Raw genomic sequence first — 14,190 nt, forward strand, 5'->3', positions numbered from 1 at the left:
AAAAGGGAAAAAATGGAGCAGTGGATTCATCATATAGGCACCAAGCCCCAGCAATAACTCTGATAAATATATATATTTCTACAGACCATTTTAGAGGGTTCATGAGTCCATTGAATGTCATCATAGACTCAGGAAGCATCTCAGAAACAGATCTTGGACAAAGGCAAGTCATCCATTCCGGTCTGTGCTACACAGCTGGGACCCAATGACAACACCAGTCCCTCTGTCCAAGGACAGGGCAGCGAGATCCCCTCCAAGGACTTCACTGTCTGTCCAGGGCTCACCAGGGTGGGGGCTCCTTAGGATCACTTCCTTTCTGGCCAGAAAATCCCAGAGTGTCTTCAACAGCTAAAACTCACAGGTTGGGAAATTAAGCCCTAGAGAGGTGAAAGGGCTTACTTGTGTCAATATGTAAGAAAGAGGCAAAGCTAGAATTTAGAATTTGGGTCCCTGACTCCCAAATCCTTCTTCCTCAACACAAACAGCTTTACAAAAGTTATGTCTGGAGGCTAGGCAGCAGGTACTTGGTAGAGCACACATGTTATCATGCTCAAAGACCAGGGTTGAAGCCCCCAGTCTCTAGCTGCAGGTGGAAAGTTTCAGGAACGGTAAAACAGTGCTTCAGGTGTCTCTCTTTCTATCTCTCTCTTCCCTCTCAATTTCTGTGTGTTCATTTAAAATATAAAATAAATTTTAAAAAGAAGAGTGATGGATTCATGGTGCAGGCACCAAGTTTCAATAATAATATGGTGGTAAAAAAATTAAAGTTAAATCTGCCCACTCTCATATATGCGTACAGAGCTTCTGAAAAGGCCAACAGTGGTAACCTCTGAGGAGTAAAACAGCAGTGGCAGTAGGAGAAGTAAAGTAGGAAGTTTTTACTGTACTTTTACTTCTGTTGGGTTTTATTTTTTATTTATTGTCATAAACAAGTGTTACTTATTCATATTATAAAAATAAGCTAGCCACAGAAAGGAGATTCTGGCTCCAGCCCACCCCCAACACACACATAAAAACAAACAGAAGCCCTAAGTCAGCCTGCCCAGGTTCAACTACAAATTAACCAGATTGCTTTCTGCACACTTTATGGCCACTGGTCTCAGTAATTCACAGTCACGGTGAGGTTGATGGGTTGAGGAATCTTTTCAGGAAAAGCACAATTCAATTAGGACTCTCTAGCAGCTCCCTGAGGAAGTTCTGTTCTCTCGCTTTTACTTATACAAATGGAGGGCAGACCAAACAGACCTAGACTTTCCCAGAGAGACTCCACCCAGCCCAAAAGGATGGCCATACAGATTCACCCTTAGAGCCAGGAGGAAGAGAGGTGGCAGGCAGCGCCACTTACAGGAAGCTGATGCTGACAGCATTCCTGTGAGTGCTGCTTTCCACACTGCCTGGAGTGGCATTTAGTCTTGACTCTCCAGTCCATGCTCTCCCTCTTCTCTGAACAGTCATGTTGGTGTCCTGTCTTACCCCAAAGGTGTCACATGGAACTTATCTTTACATGGAAATCACTCATTCATTCCCCCTTACTCTGTGTCAGGCACAGATAAAAGGCCTTGTCTTCAAGGTGGTTTCAGTCTCATAGGGATTGTATCCTAGGATTGGTTGAGGTGCTGGCTACTCTGAGCTGATTTCTCTGACTACTCCTGACCCTGCCCACAGGGACTACTCTGTCCTTGGAACTTTGCCTCTGGCTGCCCAAGGATGTGGCTCAGGAGGTAGAGAGCAGGACTTGAACTTTGCTTCTCCTGGGAGTCTGCCCAGCCTCTCAGCTGAACTATTTTCTCCTAAGCCCTGTGGGAGCTCCTAACGAGCAGAGCCTGAGCCTCACTCTTCTTGGTCCTGCAATGGACCACAAGTCGAATGTTTTATGACTGCTTTCAGCTGACCTACCTCTTACATCCCATCTTTTTCTTTCCTTTTCTTCCTTCCTCCCTTCCTTCCTTTTTTTAATATAGAGGCAGAAAGAGTAAAAGAGAACACAGCACCAAAACTTCCTTCAACACCGTGGGGCTTGAATCTCGGTCATGCACAGAGCAATGCACTCTCCAAGTGAGCAGTTTTACTGGCCCTTCCACCCCATCCCAAACAGATGCATTAATTAGCTGCTTTCAGTCCTGTCTGGCCAGCAAACAGGCACTGCTTTTATGAGCTTTGCTTGGCACATGTCAAGTGCTATGAAAGTGTTAGCTATTTATTATTTGGGCAAGTTTGTAGGCTATGCCTGACACACAGCTGTGAACTCACTCCCTCCACCTTCAGTGGCCTAGTCTGAAACAGGGCAAGCATGGTGGAAGAATCAGTATGGAGGACTTAGGGGTCAGTGATCCCCAAAGGACTGAGAAAGGGACCTGGGGAAGAACAGGTCATCTCACCTTAAATCTCACTCAGAGTTGGACATAGCTTTCCAGTAAAGAGCTTGTAAGCGTGATCTGAAGAACTCCAGATTCTCTGCAGGTCACTGTTAGCCCTCAGGGGTCAGATATGGCCTTTTATTATTATTTTTATTCATTTTTTCTTTATTGGGGAATTAATGTTTTACATTCAACAGTAAATACAATAGTTTGTACATGCATAACATTTCTCAGTTTTCCACATAATAATACAAACAACCCCCACTAGGTCCTCTGTCATCCTTCTTGGACCTGTATTCTCCCTACCCACCCCAGAGTCTTTTACTTTGGTGCAATACACCAATTCCAGTTCAGGTTCTACTTGTGTTTTCTCTTCTAGATCTGGCCTTTTAGATACCCCAATTGGTCCTGCATATTAGGTGCGCTTTAGTGGTGGTGAGGGGGAGGAGTCTGAAGTCAGCATGATCCCAAGGAAGAGGGGCAGGCCTTCCTGATCTAGGCCCAAAACTCAGTTCAGTTAAAATTAGATTAGTCTATAAGATTAAAAATACCCACATATAATCACGGGTTGCATTCAAGTATCAGTTGATGTTTATCAGCATCTAAAGAGGCGGTTTGGCCCAGTGCAGTGTGTGCAGACAACCTTGGGGAGACATGTCTGACTCAGATGTTTGCAGGGGGGGAGTGAGAGCTTCAAAATGAGGCCCACACAGGCGATGGATGACTCAGGAATAACCCAGGCCCTAGCTTTGCTGAGTGAGCCTTCTCTCCCTACCATGGAAGAAAAAGGGAGCAGTTGGGGGAGGTGGGGACAGGCAGCTGTGTGCAGGCTGGCATTCCCAAAGGGAGCCTGGGGCCCCTCAGCTCCACATCCATATGCCTGTTATGTTCCTGAATGCTTCTGTTTCAGAGAAGAGTTACTTATTTCACAGTGGGACTTACAGAAGAGTTCCTCCTAAACCCAAGAAATGATACTCAGAGATCCGACATAACATACTAAAACCTTTAAGCCTTCCCTGTTCAAAAGTGATTATGGGAAAAATCAAACTTCTGAACTGAAAGGGAGCCAGGACACAGGAATTGAAAGAACATGGGCTCTGAAGTCAGAGATGTGAGCTACACTCCAGTTTCTAGCTATACAGGTAGCTGATACAGCCTCTAAAATACAAGCTTAACAAATGGCAGCAAACACAAGTAAATATTTGACAAAAAAAAAAAAAAAAAGTATTACAGGCTGAGAAACAATGGCTCAGTAGCAGGGCAGCAAAGAGTTAAGATCTGATCTCAGGTCTCCACACTTCCCTCCACCTGCAGGCTCCCCTGTGCTCTGGCTCTCTTTCAGTTACAAATCACTTCTTTGCTTCTTCTTTCTCTTCCTGGAGAAATTCACCCCAGTACAGATAGGTTCAAAGGGCTTAGAAGAACTCAGCCCTGAACTGACCTAGGCTCCAGACTACCACAAGACCCCTCTTCAGTTGTTCCCTCCTCCAGAAGCAGTGTTTCTCCCGACAACCATCCACATGACCAACATGGATGTGTCTTCTTTTAAAAAAATTTTTTTATTATCTTTATTTATTGGACAGAGACAACCAGAAATCAAGTGGGAAGAGGGTGATAGAGTGGGAGAGAGGCAGAGAGATACCTGCAACACTGCTTCACCACTTGCAAAGCTTCCCCCCTGCAGGTGGGGATCAGAGGCTCGAACCTGGGTCCTCAAACACTGTAACATGTGTGCTCAACCAGGTGTACCACCACCCGGTCCTATGGATGTGTCTTTTCAGTTACTCTCCTCAAAGCCCCTTTGGGTGTCTTGCACTAAACCAGCATGTCAGCCAGGAAGGAAAGTGAATGGAGCTCTGGATTAAAGAAAAAGAAAGGAAGGGAGGAAGGGAGGATACCTTCAGTTCTGAGGTTAGAATTAAACACTGAATTTGGAGTGATTCAGAACAAATTACAATGCTAATGAGGATGACTACTAAATTCACCTGCCTTATAAGACTAAAGAAATTTAATCTACCTCCTGTCATCACAGAGGAAATGACAGCACACTTCTGCCCAGAAGCAGATCACAACCCCAAGGTTAGCTGGCTCAAGGAAAGCACTCATTAACTAGCACTCCCCTATACAAGCGGGGAAGAAGCAGTCTGGTCAGACCACTGAGAGGGTACCAGCAAAAAGATGGAAGGTAGGCTCACTACCAGAGGACAAAGGGTACACCCTCACTGCCTGCGCAGACTCACAGGGACAGTACAGGAGCTCAAAGTCATCACAGAACTCCTACAGCTTTCTCAGACAAGGAGCGGGTTCCCACTGCTGGCATCTGCCCAGTCCCTAGAGAGAGTCTTAAAACTACCCACTGTAGTGGCTCAGGAGGTAGCACAGCGGATAAAGCATTGAACTCTTTTTATTATTATTAAAAAATTTTTAATTTATTTGATCCCTTTTGTTGCCCTTGTTGTTTTACTGTTGTAGTTATTGTTGTTGTTATTGATGTCGTTGTTGGATAGGACAGAGAAATGGAGAGAGGAGGGGAAGACAGAGAGGGGAGAGAGAGAAAGATAGACAACTGCAGATCTGCTTCACCGATTGTGAAGCGACTCCCTTGCAGGTGGGGATCCTTATGTGGGTCCTTATGCTTTGCGCCACCTGCGCTTAACCTTCTGCACTACCGCCCGACTCCCAGGGGATTGAACTCTTAAGCATGACATCCCAAGTTCAATCCCCAGCACTGAATATGTCAGAGTGGTGGTTTATTTCTCCGCCCCTTTTCATTAATAAATTTTTAATTTAAAAAAACACACAACTCTGTGGTCTGGGAAGTAGTGTAGTGGATAAGGGAGTGGACTCTCAAGCATGAGGTCCTGAGTTCAATCCCTGGCAGCACATGTACCAGAATGATATCTAGTTCTTTCTCTCCTCCTCTCTTTCTCATTAATAAATGAAATCTAAAAATAAATAAATAAATAATACACAACTCTCCAGGGCAGGTGCAGGGAGATGGGCTCCTATTCAGTGAAGGACTATGTACATCTGTGGACTGGGATACAGGGAGCAGGAGATGCAGCTGCACCCTTTAAGGAGGCTTTGATAAAAAGAAATATACAGCAAGTGTCCATCACCATAGATCACATCTTTGAACTATTTACTCATCTGAAAACAGCCTCTATCTCATGTGATTTTAGTAGGGATTAAATGAGATGCCTTTTACAAAGTGTCTAACACTAGTCTGTAGATACTTAATAAATAGTAATTCTCAAGAAAACACCCATACATATATACCCAACAGAAGAGATGGCACAGGGAAGGCTAGGCCTAATGCCAAAGTTAGGGATAAACAAGAAGGGAAGGAGGCTTGGGGAAAAAGTGGGCACGAGTGGACTAGAAAGATAACACTGAGCAGTGGAGGAATCTGCCACAGAGAGCCAGGCATTCCCCGCTCCATCTCTACCTCTGTCCTAGGTGGTGAATATGGCATTTGCAACTTATCAATAAAACTTATCAGATTCAGAGAAAAAGGTTGTTTGGCCAGTGGTCGCATAGGTACCGAGGGGTGGGGCAGGGGCAGAGGTCAAGCTTTCAGACTGCATCTTTCTTTTCCTTCAGAGCTGGCAGGGCAGTGCAGGACAGGAATGAAAGAAGAGGCAAGCATTTAGCTGAATGAAGGTGAGACCAATGGAGGCCTCCACCTGCCCGGGAGCTTCTAGAGGTACCATGTCCTACCTGAGTTCCCAGAGAACATCCCCTCCCACTGTTCTGTGGTCAGTGAGCTATTTCGCCTAAAGAGAGAAAGATCACTTCTCTTTTTTAGAGACTCACATCTAGATTCCTTGAGACAATTTCAAGGTGACCTTTCAGTGGTTCCTGTCTGTTTTTGAGAAAGAGGAGGGCAAGTCTGTCTTCTTTACACAGGAAACCAGTGGTGGGGTCTGATACCGTGCGTGTGAAGTGGATGATGATCCCCTTACTTTCAGACTGGGTCTAAGGAGGAAATGACAGAATAGGCCATTTAAAGACCAAGACCAAAAACAGCTACACAGTGCAAAAAGACAAAGGGAGGCTTTTTTGTCTCTGGCCAGGTGGAAAGATGAATACCTGTTCTATGGGTTCCCAGACTTCTGCCAGAAGTTTCAGGTCAGGGATAGGGGCAAACAAGCACAAGGGTGCCAGGGGCAAGCTGGGGAGGAGAGAGAGAGGCCTTCCTTTGAAACAGGCACTGGACTGGTAGTCAGGTGAACTGGGGACAAAGCAGAATTCACAGACTCCAATCACAAGGGTGGAGTGGGGAGGGGAGGGGACTTCACTCAAGACTTGCCACACATCACACTTCTCCCAAGATCCTAACTTCCTCATACCAGCAGGCTCTCCCCACCCAGGAAAAGGCAAGAATCTGGGAATAGGGGGTGTGGGGGGGAGGCCCTGATTTGCTTGCTGTCACTCACTGAGTAAGTTAGACAAGAACCCAGAAGTACCTACTATAGGACTTCAGTCTCAACCCCCTCCCCAAACTCCCCTCAACACCCACCTCTGGCATCATTCTGTTCAGTGATGAGGAAAGAAATGAGAGCTGCACCCAAAACTCTATTCTGAAAGGTGGGGCTCCTTCCTTGCAAGGGAAGCCTCTGCCAGAGATGACAGAATGAGGCCTCCACCATATCTCCTACCCACGCTGGGGTTCTGAGACAAGAGGACAGACCCCAGAATGAACCACCAGGTGCTAGGGTATCTGACAGTGCATAAGGAGCACAGCCCTAGCCCCCTACTCTTACCCTCTAAGGCAGATAGAGATACCCCATCCCCCTTCAGCTATAAAAGCAGCTTAAGTAGAAGGAAGAACAAAGTCAGTAAGGTAGACATCAAACCTCAAAACCTTCAGGAAGGACACCCACTGTCAGCCTTGGATTAAGAGATTTGTAATCCCACTCAGAAGAAGACTACAGGAAGCTCAGACAGAGATGCAGTGCTAGGGTGGTCAGAGGCACCCCAGCAGGGGCAGTAACCACTCACTCTGTGTTTCCTATAGGCATAAAGTCAACTTCATGTGTGTGGATTTATGCCATCATCACATCAGCAGTGCTGTAGCTAGATACTATTATTATTCCTGCCACTTACATATGAGGAAACTGAGGTTCTGAGGGGGTAAAGTGGAAGTGTGGTAAAGCCCTTGTCTAACGTTACTTCTGTGCTGCAAAGGGAAAGGAGGGGCATGGGCTTTGCTTTCACTTTGCTACCTGAATAGGGCCCTTGAGATCTTCAGGCCTTTCTAGTCTCTTCCCCAGAATGGGTAGCTACTAGGGCTCTTTTGTTTTCAGAGGAGAAATATGCCCTTCCAAGCCAGAGACACAGACTTTTGGAACTGCAAAGGCTCTCAGAGATCATATCCAGCCTCCTCGTTTTACAAAGGGAAAACTGAGGCCTGAAACTGAGTAACTTCCCAGGGTTACCCAAGTTAGTGGAATGGCAGAAATATCAGACCTCAAAGGGGTCACAAAGATCAACTGACAAGTGGAAAAGGCGTGACTGACTGCCCAAGGTCAAGGGGATGGGGAGGTGGGGAGAAGCCAAGTTTCCTAACTTAATCTAAAATTATACCCTTACCCATGGCATCGTCAGTGTTCTCCAGCTACCCAGGGTTCTGGGCACAGGTTCTGCAGGGGACAAAGCAATCCTAATGTGAAGCCATTTGGGCTAGAGACATCAGGCCTGCAGAGACAAACTCCTGACTCCCCACAGAAGGGTCTTCATGACTGTCTACTCTCCTACTAGAAGGTACTGAGACCCCCAACACCTTAACACAACGGGTGGGAGGTGAAGGGTTTGGAAAGGAGTGCCACATACACAGCATTGGTGAGTGTTCTTCCTGGTCTCACACAGGTAAATGACACCATGGTCACTCAGAACAAATCTGAGTTCTGGACAACAAATTAAGACACCTAGTTTCATGACTCAATCGATAGGGTCAAATTTAGACACTCTTGCCAGTTTCACAGGTGGATGAGACTTGCAGAAAAAAGGCCCAAGCTTGTTCAAGGTCATGTACTTGTCAGAATCAGTACACACAGCTCCCTTTGCCCGGTCCTTGGTTTTTTCCAGGAAGCTGGCTGCCATCAGGGTATAGGTATAGGTGGCCCAGCTCCATGTACAGGCCCTGTTAAACTCACAGTACCAAAGCCCATACCAGGAAGCCAGCTGCTGGATCAGTCAAAACAGTGTCTTGCAGCATGTCCTGAGTCTGCCTCACGCCAGCTGAGCACCACCACTCAGCTCCTGCCTGTCCTTGTGAAAGAAGCAAGGCTCACTGCCAAGACCCACAAACTCCCCTAAAATCCAGACCAGTAGAGTCCAGGTCATCTTGCCTTCCACAACTAGCTGGGGGTGAGGACAGGGGTGATAGAATATAGATGATAAATAAAGGGGTCTTTTAAAGCCTCCTCCCCTCCCCTTGGATACCACTCAGGGACTCCTATGCTATGCAGGCTCTAGTGAGCAACATCAACCACCCAGCAAACAGAGTGCTCAGGTCTAGCAAGGAGATTAAGCCCCTGGAAGGGAGTAATTCCCCTTTTCCCTCTAAAAAAATAATAAATAAAAAAAAGTAAGGGTTTCAAAGTATCTTCAGATCAGAACATCCAGATCACTTCTACCTGTCTCTCTCCCACTAGTCTTCCTGACTAGCTGGCCCAGATATGGCCTTGAGGCACAGTTGAGTTCCAAATTGGAGGTAAGCTGAGGCCAGATCAAGTTTCAACCTTCCCAACAACCCTCTCCATCATCAAAGCAGATTTCAGCAATTTCCAAGGCCCTCTGTCCCATAAACTATTTAAGACATGGACCAGAAATTGGCTTGGGAGCTTCTGATCTGCCTGGGATGAAGGGAGGTGAGAATACTGGAGCTCCGTATGCTCCACCACACCTGGAAGCCTACAGTCCACAATTCCCACGCTACACTCAGCCTCCTCAGGCCATGTTGAAATGCACTCTATCCTGGAACACCCTCCCTTGAAGCATGTCACTGCACTGGCTGCTGTTTACAAAGTAGACTGTGTCACTTGCTGGAAGACACTCCTCTAGGTTGCACACACATCTGGGTGATGGTTCCCCTTGGAGCATAAGCCAGCCAGAGGAGGTTCCTCAGGCTCAGAAGCCTTGATGAAGGCACCTAGTATCAGAAGCATCCCATGCTCTAACCCTGCTCTCTTCCCTTGCAGGATTGTTGGCTCTGATCTTTGGAGACCCTGCACCAGAGGCCACATAACTGGAGCTGGAGAACAAAGAAGATGGTAGGGTAAAGGCTGCCTAGGTCACAGGTTAAGTCTAGCCTCCAAGAGTTAACTAGCAAGAAGCTCACCAAACTGGTGGCGGCCGAAGCTTGGATGCAAACTTGACTTACCTATCTTCATGAGGCAGGCCAACAGGATCCAAAGTGAGATTTCAAAGGGCGTGCGCACATGCAAGTAGTCGATGCCCAGGACTGGGAAGGCTTTCCGCATCTTTATGCTGTGCTCAGTGACTGACCGGTTAACAGGGCGGCTCTCCGGGGCCAGATCTGGCGGAGCGGTGGTGACATCCCCAATAGAGCGTTCCCTGGGAGGCTCTGAGCCTCGGATGGTGCCGGCAGTTGGGCTGAGCTGGAGGCCATGGCTCCTGAGAACAGGTAGTAGTCCCACCAATGCTATCGCCACCAGTAAGGAAGAGAAGATTCGAGGTGGTGAGAGGCCACAGATACCAGACCACAGATGCATCGTGCTGCTCCCTCAGCCCTGCAGGCTGTGACCCTTAGCAAAGTGAGAGTAAGGCCAAGGACATAGGTAGCAAGGGGTCAGAGGGTGAGAAGAGAGACTGGGGCAGTCTCTAGGAAAAGTTCATGTTTTAGAGAGGTACGTTTATGGAAGCAGTTCTCTGGGGTAGAAGGATGGACTCTTGATCCAGAACTACAAACTTGGGAAGAGGGACACGAAGGAGACCAGAGATCTGGAACTCCAGGCCTGGGAAAAAGAGTGGTGTGTGTGTGTGTGTGTGTGTGTGTAGTGGGGGGGGGTCGGGGGGGTGATAAAGATGATACCTTAGGGACAGAGGAAGGGACTGGATAGACTGAAGTCCAGGCAGAGGAAAGGAGGGGGGGAGCTGGAACCCCAGTCTGAGGAAAGTGACTGAGGAGCTAGGACTCAGCTAGGAGAAGAGGCAGGGAGCCTAAGAGAAAGGAAGGGGACAGAAGAGGGTGGGATCCAGCAAGGGTAAGGACGAAGGGGGCTGGGAGCGGAGGCTGAGAGGAAGGAGTGAGGCAGGAAAGCGGCCTGGAGCTTCCGCACCCAGAGAAGGGCCGGGAGTGCAGGCAAGCCGAGCTGAGATTCCGGGGAAATGGAGGGAGGCGGAAGGCAGAGGCAGACGGCCTGGCAGGAGGGAGCCTCGGGGCGGGCTAGTGTTGGCTCGCGGTGGGCCAGCTGCAACACGCCCCTCCTTTCGGTCCTGGCGCCGCACCGCGCTCCGCCCCGGCCCAGCTTCTGCTCCCCGGCTTGCAGCTCCAGCGCTCCAACTAGCCCTGGCCCCAGCGCCGGCGGCGACTAACTGCTGCCTGACGGAGCCGGTGTTGCCACTTATAGGTACCAGCGAGTAGCCGGCACAGCAGGCTAGAGGGACCTGTCAGGGCCCGCGCAGCGCAGCGGCCCCTGTCGGGTGGGAAGGAAGTCTTGTACAGGAAGAGGAAGGAATCAAGAAAGAGATGGCTGGGGGGAGGGGGGGTGTCCAACTCCAACATTACTGAAATTCTAACACGGGTAAAGTACTTTATTATTTACAAAGAACTAACAAATAAAAATCTGAACTCTCACAAAAGCACCTCAGTAACCCTGTGAAGCATATGTATTAACTGATAAATTTAGTTGCCAGGTGACTGAGCAAGGCCCTTCTCTATTCCACAGCATGTCAAGTAGAGATAGTAAGTACTGCTTCCATCAGAGGAATATGGTGACTAAATTAGATAATCTGTGAAAAAATGTTTAGAATGCAGCACACATATAGAACCATTATTATAGTTACGGTTTTGCAGATGAGGTTGAGAGTTACTCAGCTGCGAATTGGCATATTACACCAAAGTAAAAGATTCTGAGGTGGGTGGGTGGGGAGAATACAGGTCCAAGAAGGATGACAGAGGACCTAGTGGGGGTTGTATTGTTATATGGAAAACTGGGAAATGTTATACAAGTACAAACTATTGTATCTACTGTTGAATGTAAAACATTAATTCCCCAATAAAGAAATTTTTAAAAAAGGTACTCAGCTGCTACGTAGGGAGTTGTATTAGTTTGCTAAGGTTGTCATAACAAAGTACCACAAGCTGGATTGTTTGGAAAAACAGAAATTTGCAACTGGAGAGACAGTTCAATTGGTAAAGTGCAGATGCTCATGTCTGAAATTCCTGGTGTAAGCCTGTACCAAAGTGTTTGTTTGACTTCTCACTCTCTGTCAATGTGAAACTCTCTGTCTACCTAATATGAAGTAAAAATAAGTCTTTTAAAAAATGGAAATTTGGGAGTCAGGCGGTAGTGCAGTGGGTTAAGCACATTTGGCACCAAATGCAAGGGTCGATGTAAGGATCCGGGTTCCAGCCCCCGGCTCCCCACCTGTGGGGGAGTCACTTCACAGGCAGTGAAGCAGGTCTGCAGGTGTATCTCTTTCTCTCTCCCTTCCTGTCTTCCCCTCCTCTCTCCATTTCTCTCTGTCCTATCCAACAACTGCGACATCAGTAACAACAATAAAGAACAAAGGCAGCAAAAGGGAAAATAAATATAAAAAAATTTTTTAAAAAGACTTGTTTTTTAAAAAATGGAAATTTAGTGACCTTGGATGTGGTGAAGCTGGTAGAGGCCTAGGCTTTCATGCATGATAACCAGAGTTCCATCTCAATATCACATATACTAAAGTGGTGCTCTGGTTCTCTCTTTCTCTCTTTCACTAACAAGTCAATCTCCAATAAATAAATAAATAAGAAAGGGGTGGGAAGTGACACAGCTGATAGATCCCACACATTACCATGCACTAGGACTCAGGTTCAAACCCCCCAGTTCCCACATGCAGTGTGAAAACATCATGAGCAGGTATCTGTCTATTGAATTTATCTATCTATCTATCTACCTATCTCCCGCCCTCCAAATTTCTCTGTCTCTATCCAAAAAAAAAGACTGAAAAATGAAAATGTGAACAACAACAACAACAAAAAAAGCTACTGGGGGTTGTGGGTTTGAGCCCCAGCAATAACCTTGGTAATAATAATAATAGTAAAGAGAAAAAATTGGGGACCGGGAGGTAACGCACTGGGTTAAACACACATAGTACGAAGCTCAATGACCCGTGCAAGTATCCCGGCTCTCCACCTGCAGGGGGGTTGCTTCACAGGCTGTGAAGCAAGTCTGCAGGTGTCTTTCTTTCTCTCCTCCTCTCTATCTTCCCCTTCCCCTCTCAACTTCTCTCTGTCCTATCAAAAATTTTTAAATAAATAAATAAATAAAATAGCCACAGGACCAGTGGATTCGTAGTGCAGGCACTGAGCCCTAGTGATAACCCTGGAAGCCAAAATAAAGAGAGAGAGAGAGAGAGATAAATTATTGGCTTATCAACTTATCTTCTGGGGATTAGAGTACTGAAATTAAAGTGCTGTGCAGTTTGGTTGATTCTGGAGGCATGAGGGAAATTCAATTCCAAGCCACTCTCCTAGTCTTTGGTGGTTTGCAACATTCTTTGGTGTTTCTTAGTTGTGGCAGCAGAACATCAATCTTTAAATATTTTTTTGTTATCTTTATTTATTTATTGGATATAGACAGACAGAAATTGAGGGGGAGAGACAGAAAGGGAGAAAGACAGAGAGACACCTTCAGCCCTATTTCACCACTTGCAGAGCTTTACCCCTGCAGGTGGGGGCTGGAGGCTTGAACCCAGGTCCTTGTGCACTGTAATATGTGTGCTCAACCAGGTGCAGAACACCAATCTTTAAATGACAATTTCCAAGTTTCTGTTTCTGAGTCCAAATTTCTCTCTATTATACGTACATTAGCCAGAATGGATTAGGGGCCCAGCCTAGTGACCTCAGCTTAACTTGATCTTCCTCAGTAGCTGTGTTTCCAAATAAGGCCACATCCACAGATACTAGGGGATTTGAATTTCAACATACTTAGGAGGACACAATTTACCCCCCAACGTTAGTGGAACTGAGATTTGAATATATAGTGTCAGTTGGAATTGGTTAAGATTCAAGGGATAATGGCTATACATTTGAATCACTGAGAAACTTAAAAAACAAAAAACACGGGAGTCGAGCGGTAGCGTAGCTGTTAAACGCAGGTGGCGCAAAGCACAAGGACTGGCGTAAGGATCCGGGTTCAAGCCCCTGGCTTCCCACTGGCAGGGGAGTCGCTTCACAGGCGGTGAAGCCGGTCTGCAGGAGTCTATCTTTCTCTCCTCCTCTCTGTCTTCCCCTCCTCTCTCCATTTCTCTCTGTCCTATCCAACAATGAAGACATAAAAAAAAAAAAAAAATACAGTACTAACTACAACAATAAAACAACAAGGGCAAAAACAAAGGGAAAGTGAATAATAAAAATAAAAACAACTCAGGGCCCACTTTTAGAAATTCGGATTCAGTTGTCCTAGCATCACACCCAGGTATGGGTGTTTTGTCTTTTTTTTTTTTTTACAAAAATCTTCCTCTCCCCATAAATCTAATGTACCTCTGTGTTGAGAACTATTTAAGTTACTGAACTATTGCCCCTGTTTTTGCAGAAGAACAAATTAAGACCAATGGAAGTCAGTGTGACCATCTCAAGCTCACAAAAAATGATTTCAAA

The 14,190-nt window shown here is 46.6% G+C and overlaps 1 protein-coding gene across 2 annotated transcripts in view; it reads right to left on the minus strand.

Moving 5' to 3' along the window:
• SLC9A1 (solute carrier family 9 member A1) overlaps positions 1-10,942 on the minus strand; it is a 58,086-nt gene extending 47,144 nt beyond the window's left edge. Inside the window, exon 1 of one of the 2 annotated variants that reach the window (XR_009553726.1) lies at positions 9,745-10,942. Coding sequence is in view for 1 of the 2 variants with exons in the window: in XM_007532488.3 (XP_007532550.1) it covers positions 9,745-10,096 (352 nt within the window). In the remaining variant the exon portion in view is untranslated. The remainder of the gene's footprint in view (positions 1-9,744) is intronic. The other variant, XM_007532488.3, reaches the window with a different exon arrangement.
• Between the last annotated feature and the right edge of the window lie 3,248 nt (positions 10,943-14,190).

The sequence above is a fragment of the Erinaceus europaeus genome, chromosome 13 (assembly GCF_950295315.1).
Source record: "Erinaceus europaeus chromosome 13, mEriEur2.1, whole genome shotgun sequence".
NCBI classification, from domain to species: domain Eukaryota; kingdom Metazoa; phylum Chordata; class Mammalia; order Eulipotyphla; family Erinaceidae; genus Erinaceus; species Erinaceus europaeus.